Source organism: Heteronotia binoei, chromosome 3, assembly GCF_032191835.1.
Source record: "Heteronotia binoei isolate CCM8104 ecotype False Entrance Well chromosome 3, APGP_CSIRO_Hbin_v1, whole genome shotgun sequence".
In the NCBI taxonomy this organism is placed as follows: Eukaryota; Metazoa; Chordata; class Lepidosauria; order Squamata; family Gekkonidae; genus Heteronotia; species Heteronotia binoei.
In genome coordinates this window covers 19,690,127-19,716,520 of record NC_083225.1, presented here as the reverse complement: position 1 = coordinate 19,716,520, position 26,394 = coordinate 19,690,127, and the positions used below count along the sequence as shown (strand labels likewise).

At 46.9% G+C, this 26,394-nt stretch overlaps 1 protein-coding gene and 1 non-coding gene across 2 annotated transcripts in view; one reads left to right on the top strand and one right to left on the bottom strand.

Moving 5' to 3' along the window:
• The window catches only part of MTRF1 (mitochondrial translation release factor 1), a 29,715-nt gene extending 7,166 nt beyond the window's left edge, over nt 1–22,549 (top strand). The window contains exons 3-10 of the mRNA XM_060235067.1: nt 4,299–4,390; nt 8,050–8,131; nt 10,356–10,463; nt 10,553–10,725; nt 13,064–13,181; nt 15,112–15,248; nt 18,448–18,546; nt 22,394–22,549. Of these exons, the coding sequence (XP_060091050.1) occupies nt 4,299–4,390; nt 8,050–8,131; nt 10,356–10,463; nt 10,553–10,725; nt 13,064–13,181; nt 15,112–15,248; nt 18,448–18,546; nt 22,394–22,516 (932 nt within the window). The 3' untranslated portion in view covers nt 22,517–22,549. The remainder of the gene's footprint in view (nt 1–4,298; nt 4,391–8,049; nt 8,132–10,355; nt 10,464–10,552; nt 10,726–13,063; nt 13,182–15,111; nt 15,249–18,447; nt 18,547–22,393) is intronic.
• On the bottom strand, nt 6,299–6,365 carry TRNAP-CGG (transfer RNA proline (anticodon CGG)). The gene has a single exon. It is a non-coding gene; the product is annotated as a tRNA-Pro (tRNA).
• Nucleotides 22,550–26,394: the final 3,845 nt, after the last annotated feature.

Genomic DNA, 26,394 nt, shown 5'->3' with positions numbered 1-26,394 from the left:
TCTGTCACTACTTCCATGTCTTCCCCTTCTATTTGCCATGGTGTGATTGGGCCAGATGCCATGATCTTAGTTTTTTTGATGTTGCGTTTCAAGCCTACTTTTGTGCTCTCCTCTTTCACCCTCAACAAGAGGTTCTTTAGGTCCTCCTCACTTTCTGCCATTAGAGTGGTATCTTCTGCATATCTCAGGTTGTTGATGTTTTTCCCGGCAATCTTAATTCCGGCTTGTGCTTCATCCAGGCCAGCATTCCACATGATGTACTGTGCATATAAATTAAATAAGCAGGGTGACAATATACATCCTTGTCGAACTCCTTTTCCTATTCTAAATAAATCAGTTGTTCCATATCCTGTTTTGACCATTGCTTCTTGACCCTTATACAGGTTTCTCAGGAGACATGTGAGATGGTCTGGTACTCCCCATTTCTTTAAGGATCTGCCACAGTTTGTTGTGATCCAGACAATCAAAGGCGTAGTCAATGCAACAGAAATAGACGTTTTTCTGATACTCCCGTGCTTTCTCTATAATCCAGCAAATGTTGGCAATTTGATCTCTAGTTCCTCTCCGAAACCCAGCTTGAACATCTGGTAGTTCTCGATCGACATACTGCTGAAGCCTAGCTTGTAGGATCTTTAATATGACCTTGCTGGAATGTGAAATGAGTTCAATGGTGCAATAGTTTAAACATTCCTTGGCATTACCCTTCTTTGGGATTGGGATATAAACTGATCTTTTCCAATCCTGTGGCTACTGTTGCGTTCCCCAAATTTGTTGACATAATGTGTGCATCACTTTAACAGCGTCTTCTTTTAGGACTTTGAATAGCTCAACTGGGATGCCGTCATCTCCGCTCGCTTTGTTGTTAGTAATGCTTTCTAAGGCCCATTTGACTTCACACTCCAGAATGTCTGGCTCAAGGTCAGTGATTTCACTGTCATGGTTGTCAAGGACATTGAGATCCTTCTTGTATAATTCTTCTGTGTATTTTTGCCACCTCTTCCTGATCTCTTCTGCTTCTGTTAGGTCCCTACCGGTTTTGTCCTTTATCATGGCCATCTTTGCACGAAATGTCCTCTTGATTTCTCCAATTTTCTTGAAGAGATCTCTTGTCCTTCCCATTCTGTTATTTTCCTCTATTGCTTTGCATTGTTCCTTCAGGAAGGTCTCCTTATCTCTCCTTGCTCTTCTCTGGAAATCTGCATTCAGTTGTTTGAGTTTTTCCTTTTCACCTTTGCCTTTCGCTTTCCTTCTTTCCTCAGCTATTTGGGCTTAGACAGTAAGCCCAGTAATGGGCTTAGACACCTGGTTTTGCATTCCCCCTGTTCATCAAGCAAGCATCTTGGATGCGCCATCCCCTGCTGACCCTGCCTGCCTGGGGTCATCCACTGGGCTTCTGTGATGACCATAGGTGATAAGTATAGTATCTGAACGTCCAGAAACATATAAATGTCCTTCTTGTACATAAACAGCCGATCCCAGGGTGTGCATACACCACAGTTTGTCTGCTTGTTGCCTCTTCAACTCCCAGCCTGATACTGCTGTCGCAGTGACACAAAGCATGATGCTACTCAACAAATTGTTTTTGTGATAATGCAACAAACTACAATGATTAAAAATGCTACAAAGCCTTTTCTGATTTTTTTTTTAAAATTTGATTTAAGAACATAAGAGGAGCCATGTTGGATCAGGCTAATGGCCCCTCCAGTCCAACACTCTGTGTCACATAAGAACATAAGAGAAGCCATGTTGGATCAGGCCAGTGGCCCATCCAGTCCAACACTCTGCGTCACATAAGAACATAAGAGAAGCCCTGTTGGATCAGGCCAATGGCCCCTCCAGTCCAACACTCTGTGTCACATAAGAACATAAGAGAAGCTATGTTGGATCAGGCCAATGGCCCATCCAGTCCAACACTCTGTGTCACATAAGAGAAGCCCTGTTGGATCAGGCCAATGGCCCATTCAGTCCAACACTCCGTGTTGCATAAGAACATAAGAGAAGCCATGTTGGATCAGGCCAATGGCCCATCCAGTCCAACACTCTGCATCACTTAAGAACTTAAGACAAGCCCTGTTGGATGAGGCCAATGGCCCATCCAGTCCAACACTGTCACACAGGGGCCAATATATGTGTGTGTGTGTGTATATATATATATATATACACACACACATACATACACACACACACACATATATACTGTGGCTAATAGCCACTGATGGACCTCTTCTCCATATTTTTATCCAGTCCCCTCTTGAAGCTGGCTATGCTTGTAGCCGCCACCACCTCCTGTGGCAGTGAATTCCACATGTTAATCACCCTTTGGGTGAAGAAGGACTTCCTTCTATCTGTTTTAACCCGACTGCTCAGCAATTTATATCCCACCCTCCCCACTGAAGCAGGGCAGCTCACAAACTCATAATAAAACAACAATAAAACATAAATTAGAACAGATTAAAAAACCCCCCCAATATGGTGCTCATTTCAATACAATTTAAATAAATAAAGAAACACAATTCAAAGATGGCATTCAGTCATCTTAAGACATCCGTTCAGTTAAACGCTGGCTGAAATAGCATCGCCTTGCAGAACTGGGTAAGGAAATTGCAGGTGGGTGCAGACGATCCAGTCCCCATTTTGGGCACTGTCTTCATTCTAAGGTCATAAGTAATCAGGCTGCCTGAAAGCAGCTTGCATCGCTCTCGGGAACATGACCTGGGCAGCCCAGGCTACCCCAGTCTTCTCAGATCTCATCACTAAGCAGGGTCAGCTCTGCTTACTACTTGGATGGGAGACTACCAAGGAAGTCCAGAGTTGCTAAGCAGAGCCAGGCGATGGCAAAACCACTTCTGTAAGTCTTTTGCTTGATAAGGATGCAGCTTTGGCAGCTGGGCAGGCCTGTTGTTCAAATGGGGCAAAATATCAGGACCCGAATGCCGTTGCGGTGCAGCCCACCAAACTGTTGTCTGTCTGTCACAGGAATGTGAGTGTCGTGCTCTCCAGGGAGATGTGACAGAGCTCTCTGGACTCTTCCCAGCTGTGATTGAGCGGATTGAAAATTTAGACGTTAGTATTTAAGGGGAGTGCTCAGTCATTCTGATACCCATTGTAGCAACTTGGGTATGTATTTTATATTATAATATGCTTCCTTTGGAGAACCAGTTTGGTGTCGTGGTGAAGTGTGCGGACTCTTATCTGGGAGAACCAGGTTTGATTCCCTCTTCCTCCATTTGCAAGTGCTGGAATGGCCTTGGGTCAACCATGGCTCTCTTATCTGGGAGAACTGGGTTTGATTCCCCACTCCTCCACTTGCACCTGCTGGGATGGCCTTGGGTCAGCAATGGCTCTCTTATCTGGGAGTACCGGGTTTGATTCCCCACTCCTCCATTTGCACCTGCTGGAATGGCCTTGGGTCAGCCATGGCTCTCTTATCTGGGAGAACCGGGTTTGATTCCCCACTCCTCCACTTGCACCTGCTGGAATGGCCTTGGGTCAGCCATAGCTCTCTTATCTGGGAGAACCGGGTTTGATTCCCCACTCCTCTACTTGCACCTGCTGGCATGGCCTTGGGTCAGCCATAGCTCTTTTATCTGGGAGAACCGGATTTGATTCCCCACTCCTCCACTTGCACCTGCTGGCATGGCCTTGGGTCAGCCAGAGCTCTCTTATCTGGGAGAGCCGGGTTTGATTCCCCACTCCTCCACTTGCACCTGCTGGGATGTCCTTGGGTCAGCCATAGCTCTCTTATCTGGGAGAACCGGGTTTGATTCCCCACTCCTCCACTTGCACCTGCCGGAATGGCCTTGGGTCAGCCATAGCTCTCTTATCTGGGAGAACCGGGTTTGATTCCCCACTCCTCCACTTGCACCTGCTGGAATGGCCTTGGGTCAGCCATTGCTCTGGCAGAGGTTGTCCCTGAAAGGGCAGCTGCTTGAGAGCCCTGTCCAGCCCCACCCGCCTCATAGAACCATGTGGACGTTTGAATGTTTTTCTGTCCTTTCCAGTTCATCCCCCCCCCACCTGCATTGTCTCTTCTTCTTCTTAGCAGAAGCTAAACATTCAGTGGCCTCATGATCCCCAAATCTGTTTCATAATTCAAGTTTGAGGTCTTTTGCCCCTCCCCAAAGCTGTAGTATATAAATGTTCACTGTAACCCCAGCCACATGCTTGCAAGAGAAAGGTGGGCATTTAGGAAGGGTGGGCAAAAGTTAAATAGAACGTGCCGAGAGGGGTGATGTGGAGGATTTACTTTGAATGAAATGAACCCACCCCTCAACATTTGCTTTTACTGTTGGCCTTAGAGTTAAACACCCCAGAAGAGAGACAGCTGCTAGAACTTGCTCTAGAGGAAAAGGAAGCTGTTGACCGGAGAATCGGCGCTCTGTGTCGAAAGGTGAGCAGTGGGTCGAGTTGGGATCAGGAAAGGGAATAGTTCAGTTACCTTGAGCGGTATTCAGAGCCTTGTACATGCGGAAGAGTAATTCCGCATTCACAAGCCTGCACAAGTTCTTGAAACACATAGATCCAGGCGGTCATCATTGGATACTGTGGTATGTTGGAAAACCAAGTGACACGCGGACACGAAGGACGGGATTGTATAAGCCTGACCATGTCGATGCCCTGAGAGCTCGTCCCTGTCCCTCTGGAAATGAACCTGGTTTGTGTAGCAGTCCGTGAAGTTTTCCCGGGGCACTGTATCTTTCTGTTGCCAGGAGGTCATTAGGACGAACCAAAGGGGATGATGATGTGCAGGTAAGATTGCCGTGGAATGGCTTGCCAGAAGAGGTCAGGAAAGCGCCCACTTTCTTGGCGTTCTGCAAACCATGTAACGTTGAACAGTTTGAGAGGACTTTTTGGCACTGGTAATAGGGCTGCATCATAAAAAGGGTTGTTTGGACAAATTATTAGGAACTGTGACCTATACTATTGTGTATAGCTTACTGCAAGTACAGTCATGGTGTGTATGTTTGCACCACTTAATGCGCCGTGTTAATATTTATGCGATGCTTCAGTTCTGTTTTTTATTTTATTTTTATTTTATTTATATCCCGCCCTCCCCGCCGAAGCAGGCTCAGAGCAGCTCACAACAAAAAAATCACAATAACAATTAAAATTTCCTAACATTCATACATTATAAAATTCAACAGTTAAAAGCAATTTAGATTTCTGTCAAGCGCCGATGTTTCTCAATAACCAGTTCTTTGTTTTAAATCACAGTAGTTTTATTGTTAGAAACTCAGGAGCTGTACCAAGGACACAAGCCTTGGGAGTAATGATGTACCCACAGTTACACAGTTGCTATACAGGATATCATAACAAAGGTTACCATAAAGATGCCTACTTGAGTCACGGGTTCAAAGGTTACTAAACCACTATCTATTTTATTACTAAGGGATTTTAGGCTATTGGAAACATCAAACATTCTCACACTACTCTGGGAGAAGATAAAGGTTGTGTGAAACTGTGGGAGAGGCAACTTGAAGGTAATACTAGCCAGGCTGTAGCATAAACATCCTAGGGCCAGATGGATTTATTACTTGCCGACTGGCTGTAAATAAGGCGGGAGCAATAGAGAGCTGGTGACCTACTCTTTCTCTAGGAAAAATACATTACAGAAATGAGCGCGCTTGACAATTTCTTGTTGGTTCCAGACTTCTACAGGCCTGAATAGATGAAGTAGCACTAGGGCTTTCTTTGTAGAAAAAGCCCAGTAGTAACTTATTTGCATTGAACATATATGAACATATGAAGCTGCTTTATACTGAATCAGACCCTCAGTCCATCAAAGTCAGTATTGTCTACTCAGATTGGCAGTGGCTCTCCAGGGTCTCCAGCTGAGGTTTTTCACGCCTCCTTGTCTGGACCCTTTTTAGTTGGAGATGCCAGGGATTGAACCTGGGACCTTCTGCTTACCAAGCAGATGCTCGACCACTGAGCCACCGTCCCTCCCCTGCTCTCCAGGGTCTCAAGCTGAGGTTTTTCACAACTACTTGCCTGGACCCTTTTTAGTTGGAGATGCCGGGGATTGAACCTGGGACCTTCTGCTTCCCAAGCAGATGTTCGACCACTGAGCCACCGTCCCTCCCCTTTAGTGGCTCTCCAGGGTCTCTAGCTGAAATCCTCTGGAATTCCAGCTGGGGAAAATGGCTGCTTTGGAGGGTGAACATATGCAGCTGCCTTCTACTGAATCAGACCCTCGGTCCATCAAAGTCAGCATTGTCTACTCAGACTGGCAGCGGCTCTCCAGGGTCTCAAGCTGAGGTTTTTCACACCTATTTGCCTGGACCCTTTTTTTTTTTTTTGGAGATGCCAGGGATTGAACCTGGGACCTTCTGCTTCCGAAGCAGATGCTCTACCACTGAGCCACCGTCCCTCCCCGGATGCCAAGCCAGCCAGAACTGCATTCCTGTGCATTCCTGCTCAAAAAAAGGCCCTGCGTGGCACCATTGCGATTTTATCTGACTGTTTTATCGTTTTACTGTTTTAATACCGTTTGTTTTACGTTGTTAGCCACCTCGTGTCTTTGTAGAATGGGTGGGATAGAAATCTAACAAGATAGATAGATAGATAGATAGATAGATAGATAGATAGATAGATAGATAGATAGATAGATAGATAGATAGATAGATAGATAGATAGATAGATTATTAAATGCCTCATCCTGTTGATTGCATTGACACAGTCTTTGTGATCAGCCTTGAGTCTCAGTGGGAAAAGTGGTCCATAAAAAATAACTAACAATATGAGCAGCAGAGTAACAAAGTGGATTAGACTGGGTTTTGGGACCAGGAAGGAAACGATCTACATCAGGGGTGGCCAAACTGCAACTCGCAAGTCGCATGTGGCTCTTTCACACATATTGTGTGGCTCTTGCAGCCCCCACTACCCCAGTGGTCAGCTGGGAGAAGGCGTTTTTCTCTTTAAATGCATTCGCCAAGCCAAGCCAGTTGGCGGCGCAGAGAATGCATTTAAAGTTGCTTTCTTTCCATCCCTCCCTCCCCTCTCCAGCTATCTTTTTGCCTGCCCGCCTGCCTCCCTTCCATCTTGTGGCTCTCAAACATCGGACATTATGTCTTGCGGCTCGCAGACATCTGATGTTTATTCTATGTGGCTCTTTCATTAAGCAAGTTTGGCTGCCCCTGATCTACAGTCACCAAGTTATCTGGAAGCAGGTGTAGCACAGGGCTAGCAAATAAGATGCTTTGCGCCAACAGAAACTGGTTTTTAAACAGAAACTGGATGGCCATCTGACAGCAAGGAAGATCCTGTGAATTTAGGGGGAGGTGTTTGTGAGTTTCCTGCATTGTGCAGGGGGTTGGACTAGATGACCCTGGAGGTCCCTTCCAACTCTTCTATGATTATAACAGGCTTCCTCCTCGGGAGGTGGTGGGCTCTCCTTCCTTGGAGGTTTCTAAACACAGGCTAGATGGCCATCTGACAGCAATGAAGATCGTGTGAATTTAGGGGGAGGTATTTGTGAGTTTCCTGCATTGTGCAGGGGGTTGGACTAGATGACCCTAGATGACCCTTTCAACTCTATGATTCTATTATTAGGAAGAACTTCCTGACCATTAGAGTGGCTCCTCAGTGGAACAGGCTTCCTTGGGAGGTGGTGGGCTCTCCTTCCTTGGAGGTTTTCAAACAGAGGCTAGATGGCCATCTGACAGCAATGAAGATCCTGTGAATTTAGGGGGAGGTGTTTGTGAGTTTCCTGCATTGTGCAGGGGGTTGGACTAGGTGACCCTAGAGGTCCCTTCCAACTCTTCTATGATTCTAACAGGCTTCCTCCTCGGGAGCTGGTGGGCTCTCCTTCCTTGGAGGTCTTTCAACAGAGGCTAGATGGCCATCTGACAGCAGTGAAGATCCTGTCAATTTAGGAGGAGGTGTTTGTGAGTTTCCTGCATTGTGCAGGGGGTTGGACTAGATGACCCTAGAGGTCCCTTCCAACTCTATGCTTCTATGATTCTAAGTGCCGGTAAGAACCCTCGAGCTCCACCTGCAGCCGTGGCCTGAAGACGGCCGCATTGTACCTGATTGATCTTTCTTTTCCAGCTTTTCCAGATCTTGATACCAAGAGAAAAATATGACGACTGTGACACTGTACTTGAAGTAACGTCTGGGAGGACAACTGGAGGTCAGCAAAAGCATCCTGAGTAAAGAGAGTTGCAAGCCACCCTCAAGGCCTTTCAGGAGTTTTGTTTTGCATTCTGATCTGACAGCTGGTTTGTTCAAAGTTATCACCATTAGTACAAAGGCTGAGGTGGATGGCTCACAAAAACAGGAAAACCGGGCTAGTCTTCTGGAAACACTCCCTTGCTATGCAGAAATGTATTTTGTAAAGCCTTGACCTAGAAGGCAGAGGATAGCCTGATCTCATCTGATCTTGGGAGCTAAGCAGCGTCATCAGTATGCAGATGACACCCAGCCATTTCTGTTGAGGGGTGGCCAGTTTGGAGAGCCAGTTTGGTGTAGTGGTTAAGTGCGCAGACTCTTATCTGGGAGAACCAGGTTTGATTCCCCACTCCTCCACTTGCACCTGCTAGCATGGCCTTGGTTCAGCCATAGTTCTAGCAGAGGTTGTCCTTGAAAGGGCAGCTGCTGGGAGAGCCCTCTCAGCCCCACCCACCTCACAGGGTATCTGTTGTGGGGGAGGAAGGTAAAGGAGCTTGTGAGCCGCTCTGAGATTCAGAGTGGACGGTGAAATATAAATTATTATTCTTCGTTCAGTTTGGTGTAGTGGTTAAGTGTGCGGACTTTTATCTGGGAGAACTGGGTTGGATTACCCACTCCTCCACTTGCAGCTGCTGGAATGACCTTGGGTCAGCCATAGCTCTCTTATCTGGGAGAACCGGGTATGATTCCCCACTCCTCCACTTGCACCTGCTGGCATGGCCTTGGGTCAGCCATAGCTCTGGCAGAGGTTGTCCTTGAAAGGGCAGCTCCTGGGAGAGCCCTCTCAGCCCCACCCACCTCACAGGGTGTCTGTTGTGGGGGAGGAAGGTAAAGGAGCTTGTGAGCTGCTCTGAGATTCAGAGTGGAGGGTGAAATATAAATTCTTCTTCTTTGTTCAGTTTGGTGTAGTGGTTAAGTGTGCGGACTCTTATCTGGGAGAACCGGGTTTGATTCCCCACTCCTCCACTTGCAGCTGCTGGAATGACCTTGGGTCAGCCTTAGCTCTAGCAGAGGTTGTCGTTGAAAGGGCAGCTGCTGTGAGAGCCCTCTCCAGCCCCACCCACCTCACAGGGTGTCTGTTGTGGGGGAGGAAGGTAAAGGAGATTGTGAGCCGCTCTGAGACTCTTCAGAGTGGAGGGCGGGATATAAATCCAATATCTTCTTCAGCCGGACGCTGGTCCCGTGAATTTAGCCAAAGGTTGTTGGGTGGCTAAAGCAGAGTGGCCTGAAACTGAATCCAGGTAAGATGGTGGTGTTGTGGCTGGGTCGAGGAGAATCAGGGTTGGGGTTACCACTCCCAGCCTTTGATGGCATGTGTTTAACGCCAGCATGAGTCTGGGCATGGGTCTGGATGCCTCCCAGAGGCATGCCCAGGGACTTACATACCTTCAGGACTGCCTCTTCTAGTATGCCTGTGGAAGAGCACTGTGCTCAGGGAAGAAGAACTTACTGGTGGTCTTCTTTCTGGCGCCAGAGAGATCCAGCTGTCCTCAAGTAGGGCCTGACCCCTGCCTAGTGGAACTCTCTGTCAGACCATATCCAGGCCCTGTGGGATCTGTGACCTTTCCACAGGGCATGTAAGGCAGAGATGTTGGGTCAGGCCTTTGGTTGAGGACAGCAAAGGGACAGCAATTGGTCTGGTGTTCTCACCCTCTCCCCCACCACCTGAAAAACCCCCACGAGGCTCAGAAATGGCAACTTTTTGCCATCTTGTAATAGGATCTTTTTATCTGGGCTTGGTTTAAAATTTAAATTATCTACTGTGTGTGTGTGTGTGTGTATATATATATATATATATATATATTGTTGCAAGCTGCCCTGAGGCCTGCTCACAGGGAAGGGTGGTTAATAAATTTAATGAAATAAATAAATAAGATTTAAAAAAAAAAAAACACCAATGCCCAAATACCCGGCGACTACTACTGAGCATGCTCATTGTTCTCAGTGTTGAGAGCAATTGAAAATTGGTGTGTGTGTATTTGTTGGGAGGAATACCAAAACTGGCTTGCTGTAGCCCCTGGGAGCTTACCCAAAACAGCTCCCCCAAAACAAATACCGCAATTCCTCACAGAGTTGTGATTCTTATCCATCACGTTCATCTGAATAAATAATAGTTAGAGTTGATAACAGTAGGAATAGTACACTGCTTATGTTGAAAATCCAAAGATGATTCTTTTATGTTTTAGGTGACATTTGCCAGCAGTTTACGCAAGAAGTGTTTGAGATGTACCAGGGCTATGCTGATTTCAAAGGCTGGACTTTTGAGATTCTGAATTACACTCCTACTGACTATGGTATGGGCTTGCCAGCCTCACAGCTGCCTTCCAAGATGGCTTCTTGACCATTTCCCCCAATAGGTAACGTGTGTCGTTTTCCTTGAAAGGTGGGATACACCACGCAGCTGCCCGTATTTCGGGGGACAGTGTCTACAGGCATCTGAAATACGAAGGAGGTGTGCATAGAGTGCAGCGGATCCCCGAGACTGGCTTATCTTCACGAATGCAGCGAATCCACACTGGGACCATGTCCGTTATTGTCCTCCCCCAGACAGAACAGGTAAACCTTAAATGAAAAGCGCAGCAGGCTTGTGTTTCACCCAAAGGGTGATTAACATGTGGAATTCACTGCAACAGGAGGTGGTGGCGGCCACAAGCATAGCCAGCTTCAAGAGGGGGTTAGATAAAAATATGGAGCAGAGGTCCATCAGTGGCTATTAGCCACAGTGTGTGTGTATGTATAAAATTTTTGGCCACTGTGTGACACAGAGTGTTGGACTGGATGGGCCATTGGCCTGATCCAACATGGCTTCTCTTATGTTCTTATGATGTCTGTCTATAAAACCTGGCTTCTAATTGAGTACCAGATCCGGTTCAGAGAGATGGCATTGACCATTAAAGCCCCGAGTAGCCTGGAACTGGCATATCTAAGGGACTGTCTCTCCCCATAGATCCCCCAGAGAGCCTTGCACTCCATTGATCAACATCCACTGGTTGCTGCTGTCCCAAAAGAGGCCCAGGGCTTTCTCTATCCTGGCCCCTACCTGGTGGAAAATGCTCCCACCTGAGCTAAGGGCCCTGCAGTGCTCGTTGCAGTTCTGCAAGGCCTGTAAAACAGAGCTGTTCTGCCAGGCCTTTGGTTGAGGCACTGGGCAATTAACCATCTTCTTCCCTGTTCAGACAGCCCCACTTTTTGCCCAAAGGGGCATTAACACTGGGGAAATCTTTATTCTCATTTCCTTCCAGTTGTGAGGCGGTATAGAAGTATAACAATTTTATGCTTGCCGTCTGATAACTTTAATCTGTGAGAAAAAAAAAACGGTCGGATTTTTAATCTGGTAGATTTAGTTGTTAATTTGGCAAGTTATGCCGTTTTCTCTTCACAGTGTTACTTGATAGTATTTAATCGGATTTGTTGTTACCTGCCCCGAGCCCAGTTGTGGGGAGGGTGGGATAAAAATTGAAAATATAAATAAAATATAAATAAATAGATAATCTGGATGTATGTTTTTCTTGCAAGATATCACAACCGCTTCTCACCATTTTGGACAGGCACGGCTCTTAGTCTTGCTGATAGTTGACTGTGTTCAATTCATACCGATCGCTGTCACCGGGACGAGGGTCCCCAGCCTCTTTAAGCTGCATCTTTAAGAATCTGCAGAGCCAATCAGAATCATCGCTGGGCAAAAAGCCAACTTGGCTCTGCCCACTTTTTAAAAACACTTGAGAGGCACCAGGAAAGGGATTGGCAGGAGCACCTTGTTGGTGGCCCCTGCCTTAGAATTTCCCCCACAAGGGTTTGCTTCTGCCCTCATTCTCATATCGGAGGGTGTTGAGTGACATACGAAGACAGGGAACCTGATCCTGTCCAGCGGTTCTGAAGTAAATGCTGTGGGTTAAATTAAGATTCCCTTCCTCACTCAAACATCACCGAACAGAAAGGTGAACCAGGAAATGCCGAGACCGGGCTCTGACTGGGCTGCTGTTCTTCAGAAGCTCCCCTCACGGCAGAACTGACCATAAGAACATAACATAAGAACATAAGAGAAGCCATGTTGGATCAGGTCAATGGCCCATCCAGTCCAACACTCTGTGTCACACAGTGGCAAAAAATTTTATACATACACACACACTGTGGCTAATAGCCACTGATGGACCTCTGCTCCATATTTTTATCTAAACCCCTCTTGAAGGTGGCTATGCTTGTGGCCGCCACCACCTCCTGTGGCAGTGAATTCCACATGTTAATCACCCTTTGGGTGAAGAAGTACTTCCTTTTATCCGTTTTAACCTGTCTGCTCAGCAATTTCATCGAATGCCCACGAGTTCTTGTATTGTGAGAAAGGGAGAAAAGTACTCCTTTCTCTACTTTCTCCATCCCATGCATTATCTTGTAAACCTCTATCATGTCACCCCGCAGTCGACGTTTCTCCAGGCTAAAGAGTCCCAAGCGTTTCAACCTTTCTTCATAGGGAAAGTGTTCCAGCCCTTTAATCATTCTAGTTGCCCTTTTCTGGACTTTCTCCAATGCTATAATCTCCTTTTTGAGGTGCGGCGACCAGAACTGCACACAGTACTCCAAATGAGACCGCACCATCGATTTATACAGGGGCATTATGATACTGGCTGATTTGTTTTCAATTCCCTTCCTAATAATTCCCAGCATGGCGTTGGCCTTTTTTATTGCAATCGCACACTGTCTTGACCATCTGTGACCCTGGCCAAGGAGGACTTGCGTCAGATGATTGAAACAAAGTTTAGCAGGAGACAGAGTCGTCCATCATGGAAAGATACATCTAGTTTTCAAACCAGGCATTTAATTCAAAACAAAACAACAAAGCTACTGGCTTTCCCCCTGAGACTTCACGTACGGTAGTAAAACTGTCGTTTCCCTCAAGGTGAAGATCAAAGTGGACCCAAGAGATCTGCGGATAGATACGTTTCGAGCCAGAGGGGCTGGTGGGCAGCACGTTAATAAAACAGACAGTGCTGTGAGAATTGTACACATTCCTACAGGTAAGTGTTTATTCCCTTTTATTGTAAGGCTGCAGTGCTTCTCAGCCTGGAATGTGACTATGCTGTCTGTAGATGTGTGGCGCTTGGGTTGTGTGGCCTCTTGCTCTTTGTGGTAGTTGGATTTGCTAAGCTTCCATTGCCTGCCTTGGAAATGGGGGAATGGCTGCAGCAGCATGTAGAACTCTTCTTTCTTGTTCAGGTGTGCCTTCAGCCACATTACGGGTTGAATTTGTCCGGTTCTTTCATTGTAAAGCCAGAGTCATTTAACTCGGATTCTTGTTGGTGCTCCATATAGAAGAAGAAGAAAAAGATACTGGATTTATATCCCGCCCTCCACTCCGAAGAGTCTCAGAGCGGCTCACAATCTCCTTTCCCTTCCTCCCCCACAACAGACACCCTGTGAGGTAGATGAAGATATTGGATTTATATCCCGCCCTCCACTCCGAAGAGTCTCAGAGCGGCTCACAATCTCCTTTCCCTTCCTCCCCCACAACAGACACCCTGTGAGGTAGATGAAGATATTGGATTTATATCCCGCCCTCCACTCCGAAGAGTCTCAGAGCGGCTCACAATCTCCTTTACCTTCCTCCCCCACAACAGACACCCTGTGAGGTAGATGAAGATACTGGATTTATATTCCACCCTCCACTCAAGAGTCTCAGAGCAGCTCACAATCTCCTTTATCTCCCTCCCCCACAGCAGACACCCTGTGAGGTAGATGAAGATATTGGATTTATATCCCGCCCTCCACTCCGAAGAGTCTCAGAGCGGCTCACAATCTCCTTTACCTTCCTCCCCCACAGCAGACACCCTGTGAGGTATTAAAAAGATAGCATGAGTGAAGAAAAAAAAAAACCTTTAACCATTTGGGTTTAATTTGTGGAATTTAAGGTAGTGAGGATTACTGTGTTATATTAAACTGTTTTTTAACGCTTTTTTTAAAAGTGTTTTAAAATCCTGGGAACTTTGTATGTTTGTATTTTCCTTTTGTATGTCTGGTCTAAGGACCACAATAACAGTAAACAAAAAGAATTGTTTTAATCAAGATGTCTGGCTCTCACTCTGATTGAATCTAGAATAGTGACAAGAAGTTAAAGATTAATAGACTTGAATGAGACTTTAACGGAGCAGAGGAAGTGATTATTGTATTGACTCTTGTTCATTATTCAACATCCAATGGAATATGTAGTGCTGCTATCGGGGATAGTATTATACAGTCCATCAGTGGAAGATAATTTTTGAAACACAGGATAAAGGGCCAGCGTCTTGGACTGGACCCGGTGGCCTTTTGGATATCTACAGGTGATTAAAGACTTTATATGGAATATATATTAATTTCTTCACTATCATGACTAAAACGTGGAACGTATGGTATTTTCCAGAAACAATACATGCATCTTTTCTACATTGCTATTAATGTCATTATGAAAAGTTGATGTATTTATTTGTGATATTGTAACAGAGTATATTAACTATAGGATAGCGTAGGTCATATTATTGCTTATTATACCATGACTCCTTCTTTGACCAACATTGACAGGAAATCATTCTGTGATTGTGAATGCCAGCGATGTCCAGGCAACCCTCTGGTATTTGGGCAAAAACTCTATGGTAGCCACCAGTTTTACCACAGAGTTTTTGCCCAAATACTAGTGTGTCATCTGAACATTGCTGGCATAATGATGTCATTTCCTATGAGAGACCGGTGGGCGAAACATAGGATTTTCTCTTTCTTCTTTAAGTACACCCCATTTTTTAAGAGCGGAAGACACAGATATTTGTCGATGACAGCCAAACCTTTGTTTGTTAGTAGTTTGCTTCCCAGAATATGAGTTTTTCTCATTTCACCAGAACGTGGGCAGCTTGCTTTCTTGAGTTACAAAGATTCGTGCTGGGAGATTTTTGATGGATGTTTTCTCGCATTCTGAAGGGATAACTGTTGAATGTCAACAGGATCGGTCTCAGCTCATGAATAAAGAAACAGCCCTGAGGACACTGCAAGAGAAGCTGTACCAGCAGGCCATTGAGAGAGAGCTGAGCGAAAAGACCAGTTCTAGGAAGCTGCAGGTGAGGCTGTTTCCCCGGCTTCAGATTGTCACGAGGTGCCCAACCTTTTTGAGCCTGTGGGCAACTTTGGAGTTCTGGCTGCTGCTGCTGCTGAAGCAACTTTTTAAAAAATCCGCACAACCAATCAAAAGCCCTGCTGGGCAAAATCCCCACTGGCCCCACCCACTTTTTAAAATACTTGGCAGGTGCATGGAAATACGTTAGTGGGGGCCAAGGCCCCAGTGGGTGCCATGCTGAGGAACCCTGGATTGGCATCAACACCCTGGCGTTTGACCAGTGGAAAGTGGAAGTAAAGCTCAAAGGAACAGGCTTTCGCTGTTGGCATTCTTGGCAGGCCCCCATTTTAAAGCTGAGCCGTTGCAGTTGATAGAGGGGAGCAAGATAAAAAACTGGCACAGATCATCACAGAGCAAGTCTTTGCATTCTCAGTAACTCACCAACAGGAAATACATTCCCATCCCCTAACAAACAGTCTCTTTTCTCCAACCTGAAACTTGCAAGCCAACTTGTGGACTGACAGGAATATATCTCATCTGCAGTCCGTGTGGACCGTGCACAACTATCCTTGCATGGCAACGCAAGTGCAACACCTCCTTGCGCCTAGCACAACCTCAATAGTGTGCATCAGGCCATTGCCTACTCCACCACAGAATACCCCCTCCACCCCACCATAGTGTGCCCCTTTCAAAATGTTTCCGCTGCTGGAAGGGGGGCTGTCGTCACTCAGCAGGTAGATATCAGTGGGCTTCCCAAATCAAAGTAGAAACCAAGGGCTGTGTTTTATTGTAGTGCTGTGATCTCCTTTGCGGAGCGTGTGGGCGCCATGGTGCTCAGTGACGTTCTGGAGACCATTTGTTGTTGTCTTAGAGGTTTACGAGACATGCATGGGAAAGAGAAGGTAGAGAGATAAGTATTTTTCTCCCATCCTTACAATACAAAAACTGGTGGGCACTCAATGACATTAATGAGCAACAGGCTTAGAACAGAGGAAAGGAAGTCCTTCTTCACCCAAAGGGTGATCAACACGTGGAATTCGACTGCTGCAGGAAGCAGTGGCAGCTACAAGCGCAGACTGCTTCAAGAGGGGATTGCAGAAGCATCTGGGGCAGAGGTCCATCTGGGGCTCTTAGCCGCAAGGTATAGGTGGAACACTTTGACTGGGGCAGGGATGCTCCGTCTTCTTGTGCTTGGCACAGCGGCCTGCTGAGGTCCCTCCTCTTCCAAAGCCCTGCCCTCCCCAGGCTGTGCCCCCCAAATCTTCAACCCAGATATGGCAACATTAGCTATTGCTATGCCAGGACTCCTCCTCTCCATCAAGGATATTAGAACGTGTGGCAGCCCTGCCTCTTCTCTTCAAAGTGATGGGAGGAGCCATCAGTAAAGGATGTTCTGTTCTCCATAACCAGAGACTACACAGGTGTCTTTTGTCTAGGGTTGCCAAGTCCAATTCAAGAAATATCTGGGGACTTTGGGGGTGAAGCCAGGAGACATTGGGGGCGGAGCCAGGAACAAGGGTGTGACAAGCATCATTGAACTCCAAAGGGAGTTCTGGCCATCACATTTAACGGGACCGCACACCTTTTAAAATGTCTCCCTTCCATAGGAAATAATGAAGGATAGGGGCACCTTCTTTTGGGGCTCATAGAATTGGACTCCCTGCTCCAATCGTTTTGAAACTTGGGGGGTACTTTGGGGAGAGGCACTAGATACTATACTGAAAATGTGGTGTCTCTACCTCAAAAAACAGCTCCCCCAGAGCCCCTGAAACCTCCAGATCAATTTCCCATTATACAGAAATTACTCTTACCACATTGTGAGAATCACTTTGATGTGCTGGTATAGGAAGCTGAACTCTCAAGGCTTGTTCTGCTCAGGCCAATCCCCTTCAACAAAGAAGGGACACTCTGTAGAGGAGATGACGTGCCTTCAGAACCGTTGCAAATGTCTTCATCGGTCAGAGATGTGGATTCTGTGGGATCTCTTAGATGTTTACAATCGCAAGACTTCCAGGTTATATGTGACCTATGATGAAGTGCAGGTTTGAACCAAGCTTGCCCTTAAAAGATGGAAGCGGGATTCCAATGAAATTGGTGTAAAATCCATTTATACTTAAGGATTTGATTAGAAGTTGTCTTTAGGTGGGTTCTCTGTAGACATGAGATATGTGTTCTCAGTTTTACTAGTAAGGTTTTCATATGTTTTTATTTTATATTATTCATGCTTCTTCAGTTGATTGAGATGACTTCTAAATCATCTAATGATTTCTGTTCTGATGACATATTGCATTTGGTGAGAGCTAGCTAATGAAATATCCCGATAAGGTTTCCATAGGGTTTTCAAGCCAAGAGGTGTTTTTATCCATTGCCTGCTTCTGCATAGCAACCCTGGACTCCCATCCAAGTCCTAACCAGGGCCAATCTTGCTTAGCTTCCAAGTTCTGGGGAGACCAGGATGGCCTGGGCCATCCGCTGTACCTTAAGGATAATGGCACAAGTAAATGTGAAGTCTACTGTTTAGTCAGGTTTTCAGAAATGATGGCAGCGGTGGTGGGATGTTCTGCATCGGCTCCTTTTGGGTTACTTGTATGTTTAGTCCTGTATGATACACTGTACGATTTTATTGATTTGTGTCATTTGACAGAAAAACTAGTGTCTGGATATTTTAAAGACATAGAGGGTATAATTACCATATTTACTCAAAAGTAGGATGACACTCCCCAAATAGCGAAATGAAAGCAGGTGATCTTGATTTTAAGATGCTCCACCCACAAAGGCCAGCCAGTCAATTTGAGGGGTCCCCTCCCGCCAGCTCCTCTCTTCTAGCTCTCTCCCAAGCCCTCAGCCTCACTTCCCACCGCTTCTTCTTCGCTTTTCCTGTGACAGCCCTGGGGAAGGCATCTCTTGCCAGCTACTGCAGTTCCTCTGCCCATTAATTAGCTGAGTAAATATGATACAATGGATTATTGTAATAACTGGTAAATAGACGATAAAAGTATTTCAAATTGTTATAACTGCATATTTTTAAAAGGGTGATATTTGCCATGCAATAAAATAAATTCTGAAATCCGAAATATGTAGAATATCTGACACGGACGTCAATTCATTAATATTTGACATTAATAGTGGTACAACACATTAGAAGTTGGGATCACACCAGAATAGTTTTTTAAATACTAAATGAACCTTTTCTTTTTTTACAGTTAGGGACCAGAGCCCAGTCAGAGAGAATTCGCACATATAATTTCAGCCAAGACAGAGTCACTGACCACAGGATCTCCTACGAAGCACGCAACATCAAGGTACTTGTGCTCTGACAGAAGGGGGGATCCTGCCTTTGGTTGGCCTCGCCTCTGGTTGGCCTCTCTTGGTGTGGCATGCCATTTATTTCTTTAAATTTTTATTCCACCCTCCCTGCAAGCGGACTCAGGGCAGTTGACAAGAGTCATGGGCGGTGACCCTTGACAGGCGTATTTCCCCCTCTTGCTGCTTCAGACCTTTTGCCTGGGCGATGCCATGGATTGGATTTGGGACTTTCCACATACGAGCCAAGTGCGTTGCTCCAGTGCTGATGTTTGACCCATGGGGATGGAACTGTTGAGCAAAATAAGATGGCACTAGAGCAGAGGTGTCAAACTCGTTTGTTACAAAGGCCAGATCTGACATAATTGTCACTTTGTCAGGCCGGGCCGTATGTGCCATAAAATGTAACATGAGGTACCAGAGATAAGAACATAAGAGAAGCCATGTTGGATCAGGCCAATGGCCCATCCAGTCCAACACTCTGTGTCACATAAGAACATAAGAGAAGCCATGTTAGATCAGGCCAATGGCCCATCCAGTCCAACACTCTGAGTCACATAAGAACATAAGAGAAGCCATGTTGGATCTGGCCAATGGCCCATCCAGTCCAACACTCTGTGTCACATAAGAACATAAGAGAAGCCATGTTGGATCTGGCCAATGGCCCATCCAGTCCAACACTCTGTGTCACATAAGAAAAGCCATGTTGGATCTGGCCAATGGCCCATCCAGTCCAACACTCTGCGTCACATAAGAACATAAGAGAGGCCATGTTGGATCAGGCCAATGGCCCATCCAGTCCAACACTCTGTGTCACAGAAGAACATAAGAGAAGCCATGTTGGATCAGGCCAGTGGCCCCTCCAGTCCAACACTCTGTGTCACAGAAGAACATAAGAGAAGCCATGTTGGATCAGGCCAATGGCCCATCCAGTCCAACACTCTGTGTCACATAAGAACATAAGAGAAGCCATGTTGGATCAGGCCAGTGGCCCCTCCAGTCCAACACCCTGTGTCACATAAGAACATAAGATCAGGCCAGTGGCTCATCCAGTCCAACTCTCTGTGTCACACAGTGGCCAATATATGTGTGTGTGTATATTTGTCAGGAGATTCACAAATATAAACCACATATAAACATTATACAGATGATTTCAGATGGTGAATGGCAATAGCAGACATGATTGGATTAGGTGCGACCAGGGGTGGAATTCTAGCAGGAGCTCCTTTGCATATTAGGCCACACACCCTTGATGTAGCCAATCCTCCAAGAGCTTACAAGGCTCTTTTTTCTAAGCTCTTGGAGGATTGGCTACATAATAATAATAATAATAATAAAATTTTATTTATATTCCGCCCTCCCCGCCGGGGCAGGCTCAGGGCGGCTAACAACATATATACGTATACAATACATTAGGTATACAGACATTAAAATTAACAATATTTAAAACAATTCAGTTCGGTTCATAGAACAATTCAGTAAACAGATCATGTTGGCGGGTCCCTTTATATAACCATCGTACGTCAGCAGTCCGCAAAAGCCAGCTTGAAGAGGGTGGTCTTGCAGGCCCTGCGGAACTGGTCTAAGTTCCGCAGGGCCCACACCTCCTCTGGGAGCTGATTCCATAAGCATGGGGCCGCAATGGAAAAGGCCCGTGCCCGGGTGTTCTGGAGTTTAGCCTCTTTTGGCCCTGGGATAGTCAGCTTGTTTTTCCCTGCTGACCTCAGTGCTCTCTGGGGCTCATATGGCGAAAGACGGTCCCTCAGGTAGGCCGGTCCTCGGCCATATAGGGCTTTAAAGGTAATGACCAGCACTTTGTAGCAAATCCGGCACACAACCGGCAGCCAGTGCAGTCCGCGTAGCCCCGGCTGTATATGCTCCCACTTCGGGAGTGTGTGGCCTAATATACAGAGGAGCTCCTGCTAGAATTCCACCCTTGGGTGTGATATGCAGAGGGGTGGGGTAGCAGGCATGGAATTGTCAGCATTGGTAATGAGGCAGGGAACCTAGGTCTCAGTTTGGTACAGGGGGATTCAGTCCAGGAGGATGCAAAGAATAAATGAAAATGAGCCTGAAGAAGTAGGCAGTGACTCATGAAAGCTCATGCCCTACCACAAATTTTGTTGGTCTTTAAGGTGCTACTGGACTCTTCGTCTTTCTACTGCTCTTAGAAACCACAACTTTCAAAAACCAATGGGGGAACCTGGGACATTCATTTGCTGACCTAAGAGTAGCAGTTCCCTCACAAAGGAATTTCAAAGGGAGATTAGAGGGACTGTTGAATTGCAACTGATTATGAAGCTCAAGTCAGTGCATCCTCCAGGACTGAATTGAGACCAAGGTTTCTTCTCTCATTACCAATGCCTGCCATTGGCATTTGGCATCTGAAATCATTTCACTCTCCAAGATATAAGGACAGATGGATTCGCATTCTACCTGTATCTGAAAAAAATGAGCGGTGACTCATGAAAGCTCATGCCCTGCCACAAATTTTGTTTGTCGTTAAGGGGCTACTGGACTCTTGCGCCCTTCCACTAATACAAAATTAAAGCTGTGCTCTTACCCCCCCCCCCCCCCCAATCTGTTAAAACTGCAAAGGGGGATCTTTCCAAGTGCCATGGGTCGGTCTGTCTGTCTGTCTGTCTCTCTCTCTCTCTGGCTTTCTTTCCCTTGTTCCCCCCTCCTTCACCCCCTCTCTCTGAAGATGTGTGCAGGCACACAAAAGCATATACCAGGAATAAAACTTTGTTGTTGGTCTTCTTGAAAGTGCTGTGGGACTCTCTCTCTTTCTCTCTCTCTCTCTGGCTCTTTCTTGCCTTCCTACCTCCACCCTCTTTTGCTGAAGAAGTGTGGAGGCACACAAAGTTTATACCTGGAATAAAACGTTGTTGGTCTCCTTAAAAGTTCTAGGGGTCTCTCTCTCTCTTTCCTTCCCCCTCCCTCCCCAGTAGGGTCGCCAATTCCAATTCAAGAAATATCTGGGGACTTTGGGGGTGGAGCCAGGAGACATTAGGGGTGGAGCCAAGATCAAGGCTGTGACAAGCATAATTGAACTCCAAAGGGAGTTCTGGCCATCACATTTAAAGGGACGGCACACCTTTTCAATTCCTTCCTTCCATAGGAAATAATGAAGGATAGGGGCACCTTCTTTGGGGGCTCATAGAATTGGACCCCCTGGTCCAATCTTTTTGAAACTTGGAGGGTATTTTGGGGAGAGGCACTAGATGCTATACAGAAAATATGGTGCCTCTACCCCAAAAAACAGCCCCCCCCCGAGCCCCAGATACCCGCAGATCAATTCTCCATGATTTTCTATGGGAATAAATCTCCATAGGGAATAACAGAGCTCCCAGCAGACACTTCCCTCCCCTCCCCCCGCTTTCTGACGACCCTGAAGCGGGGGGAGGGCCTCCAAACCGGGGGATCCCCTGCCCCCACCTGGGGATTGGCAACCCTACTCCCCAGAGGAGGAGAGGGAGGAGCCCTCAGCCAATGGAGGGAAGGGAGGCTCTGCTTTCTTTCTCCTCTGTGAAGCAGGAAATTAGGAATGACTAGGCAAAAGGCCAGAAAGAAGAACAGGAGGTCGGAAGTAGCAGACCTGATTGGAGGTCTGCTCACAGGCCTCATTGGGGCCCTGAAGGTGCTGCATCCTTCCGACAGGCTGTATGATTGGCACCGCTGCACCAGGGAGTCTTTTCACTGGCCTTGCAGAATAGGTCTGCATGTAAACTTGATACGTAGGCTCTGAGCAGCGTCAGCATGTTTTGGGTTTCTTCTTTAATCCCAAACCACTTGAATTTCTCCTATCTATAGCAGCTTCCTGGATTTTCCCCCATCTTTTGCTAGGAATTCCTGTGTGGCCGAGGGCTGCTGGATGATCTGATCAGCAAGCTGCTGGAAGTGGCAGAGATGGAAGCTGTGACTGAACACTTGGAACACAACTGTAAACCTCTACAAAGAGATTTCTGACTTAAAAAAAAAATACAGTTGTCTCTGATGCTCTCCTGTTGTTATGGTTTTTCTTTTTCTTACACTTTTGACTGCTTTTTCATTTTGTGAATGTTATTGTTCAAACAAAAACACCTGTTAGGTTTTAAAAGATATAAATTTGAGCCTCTTGCAGGTTGGCACAGCAGTTGTGGTGCGGCTGGGCTAACCAGTGGGAGCAGGATAGCATCTTGGGCCATAGAGAACTCCAGCTAGGCTTCTCCCTTTGCAGCGACTCATCTAGGGAGGAGAGAGTGTTTTAGTGAAGGTACTCTAGAACATACTGTACAAAAAAGGGAGGTTGAGCATGCAGGCAGAATACCAGCCTGTATCTTTTAGTTATTTGCCTTCCCAGGTTTATTATTTTAAGCTTTCTAAAATTGGATAACATCTTAGCATTGAACTCAAAATAAATGATCAGAGCTCATAGAAACACACTGTTTACTAACTCATAATTCAGATAGGCTTGGGCTAACCTGACTAGTTGTTTCAAGAACAAAGAAGTAACAAATAATTGTAATTTTTTAAGTTAACAGCTTTGAACAGGTAAATGAAGTGATGTGCTGAAAAATGTGCCAATTTCATGAAAATTTCCCAAGGTCACTGGTGGAACTGGAGATTTCTCGGTATTATTTCTGACCCAGCTGGTTTATTTTCTTCAGCCCTTCTTTGTTGTTGATGGTTTTGTACACGGTGATGAGAAAGGGGAAAGCCGAAGGCAGCTCCACACGGTCACTGAGCTTCTGATGGCCCCAGTGAAGGCACCGAAGTTTCTCAGCGAGGTCTTTCCTTCCAGAACGTTCCAGGGCATCTTGGAGCAGTTTGGTCTTGTTAAGTTTGTTCCATGACCGTTCATACCTGTGCCCAGCAGAAAGAGGTGTGTAGGGATTGAAGGAAAGTAAGTTGTTTAAACAGTCTCCAAAAATGCTTGGCCAAGTGGCAGCTACCGTGGGAACTCAAAAGTTTCTCTTACTTAAAGAATTTACACTGGGAGGGTTATGATGGAATCCACACCAAACCCTCCTGCTAGTACCCAGTGACAGATACTCATTTTCTAACAATGTTTGCCTCTGAACTGTATTTGCTGCCTTCCTCTAACACTGGAGGGTGCATTCTTCAATCTCCTCTCCTGTTTTAATATTTAGAAAGGACCAACCAGGTTCTTCTCTCTGTACTCAACTCTGTGCTTCTGAAGGATCAGAACAAGCCAGTAGAGCATTTGGGGGTACATAAGCAGAGCCCTGCCGGACTAGACCAGATCTCATCCAGCCTCCTGTCTCACACAGAGGCCAGCCAGTTCCTCTGGAGGGCCAACAACAGGGCAGAGAGGCTGAGGCCTTCATAAGAACCTCAGAAGAGCCCTGCTGGATCAGACCAGTGAGGGTCCATCTAATCCAGCCTCCTGTCTCACACAGTGGCCAGCCAGTTCCTCTGGAGGGCCAACAACAGGGCCTAGAGGCTGAGGCCTTCATAAGAACCTCAGAAGAGCCCTGCTGGATCAGACTGGTGAGGGTCCATCTAATCCAGCCTCCTGTCTCACACAGTGGCCAGCCAGTTCCTCTGGAGGGCCAACAACAGAGCCTAGAGGCTGAGGCCTTCATAAGAACCTCAGAAGAGCCCTGCTGGATCAGACCAGTGAGGGTCCATCTAGTCCAGCCTCCTGTCTCACACAGAGGCCAACCAGTTCCTCTGGAGGGCCAACAACAGGGCAGTCAGGCTGAGGCCTTCATAAGAACCTCAGAAGAGCCCTGCTGGATCAGACCGGTGAGGGTCCATCTAGTCTAGCCTCCTGTCTCACACAGAGGCCAACCAGTTCCTCTGGAGGGCAAACAACAGGGCATAGAGCCAAGGCCTTCCCCTGAGAAGAACATCAGAAGATCCCCACTGGATCAGACCAGTGAGGGTCCATCTAGTCCAGCCTCCTGTCTCACACAGTGTCCAGCCAGTTACTCTGGGGGTCCAACCACAATGCATAGAGGCTGAGGCCTTCGTGAGATCATTAGAAGAGCCCTGCTGAGGGTCCACCTAGTCCAGCATCCTGTCTCACAGTGGCCAACCAGTTTCTCTGGAGGTCCAGCAACCATGACAGAGAGGCTGAGACCTTCCCTACAGATTCATTACATATAATGAAAAGCGTACACACTCATGGTACACACCCTGACAAGGAAACTGAATGAGCAGCATTTCTCTACCAGCCGTGTTTACTTCTGCCTCTACTAACTCCCAAGATGGTGGACAGGATGCAGGAGCGGATACCATCTGCTTGGGAGGAGGCAGAAACAATACAGGGTCACTTGAAGGAGAGGCTTGCTCCAGGTGTGAGGCTGGGGGGTTTAAACACTGCAGACCTGTCCCGAAGAGGCGAATGGGAAGAACCTGAGGCAGACTGGGGAAAGAAGGCCGGAGGAGCTGAAGGGAGCAGGGGTGGCCTCTTGAGGTGCTACAGGGTCTGTATCAGAGAACTGGGAATGAAGCACCGCAATCAACGTTCTCTTAGTGTTGGCCCAGTTTATTTGCAACACGGCTGCTGAACCCAGCTCTTTGCGGAGTTCTCTTCAGAGAGCAGCTGTGTCCCAGTTCAAGGAAAATCTACGCCAAACGCTAACACAGAAGGCAGCAAGCATAAACTGCTTACCAGCACTCCAGCATCTTCTGGGCTTGGGCTGTCTTCTCAGGCATAGCTGCGTGGAACTGGCTTATCTCCGCTCGATGGAATCCCAGCTCACTGGCCACCAAGGGCCACTCAAAACTCAGCTGCCTGCCCAGCTCTTGCACCGATTGAAGGTTAATGACAGCATCCTAGCGAATGAGATACTTTCGGGTTATGAAGTTAAAGGCGTGGAGATGTTCAGAGAGCTTTTTCTTTGGAGCAGTTATACTGGATTTGTGTTCTGTCCAACTACTTTTGCTTCTGTGTCTGGATTCTGTAAGCCCTCCCTGCACATTGGTCCATGCCAGTAGGTGGAAAGACAGACACCTATACCCCACTAGGCTCATTCCGGCTTTGGAGTTCTTTCCCCCCCCGACACTTCCATCCTATTTCTCACAAGCTGCTTCAGAGCTGCGACTTGCCCTGCCTCTTTCCCACGGCAAGCAAGAGCCTCTGAAAACCGGTTTCTGCTTGCCATGGGAAAGAGGCAGGGCAAGTTGCAGCCCCACGGCAGCTTGTGCGAAATCAGATGGAAGCGTTGGGGGAGGGGGGAAGAGCTCCAATGCCAGAACAAGCCTAGTAGGGACTTGGTTAGGGAGGTTTTTTTTTGGCCAGCAGCCATCTTAGCAATACTCTGGCAAACTTTTACAGTCCTGTTCTGCAAAGCCGGGTCTAACCTCCCACGAAAACGTCCTTCTATCAGTATCTGAGTCATGCTTGGTCTTGAAGAGGGCAGGTCTCCCCCGCACCCCCCCCCCACTCCCGGGCCCTTGCCTCAGCTGTTTTTCATTTGTGTGTCTATTTTGCATTTTTAATGTCTGCCCAAGAATTAGACTAAATGCAGAGCAGGTGGCAAAGTTCATGTAAAAGATTTCAGGTTTTCACGGCTGGTAACATCATTAGGGTTTGTAGAATCTTTCGGGCTCAAGTGCCTACAGACTATAAATTGCAGAAAGTCACAGAACAACCAGCACATTCCACAGAACAATCAGCACAGTCAACACCCATCTTCCTTATCTTCACACCCCTTCCAACCCTCCCAGCAATTAAAACGGAACAATGGTCACATTCAACAGCCAGTTTCCTTATCACTTCCCTTCCAGGAAGCCCCACCAAACAATGGGCACATCCACAAACCAATTGCCCTTTCACCACACCCCCTCCAGCCTAGAAATAGCAGCTCTCCAGCAGCCCTGGCCTCACTCAATGC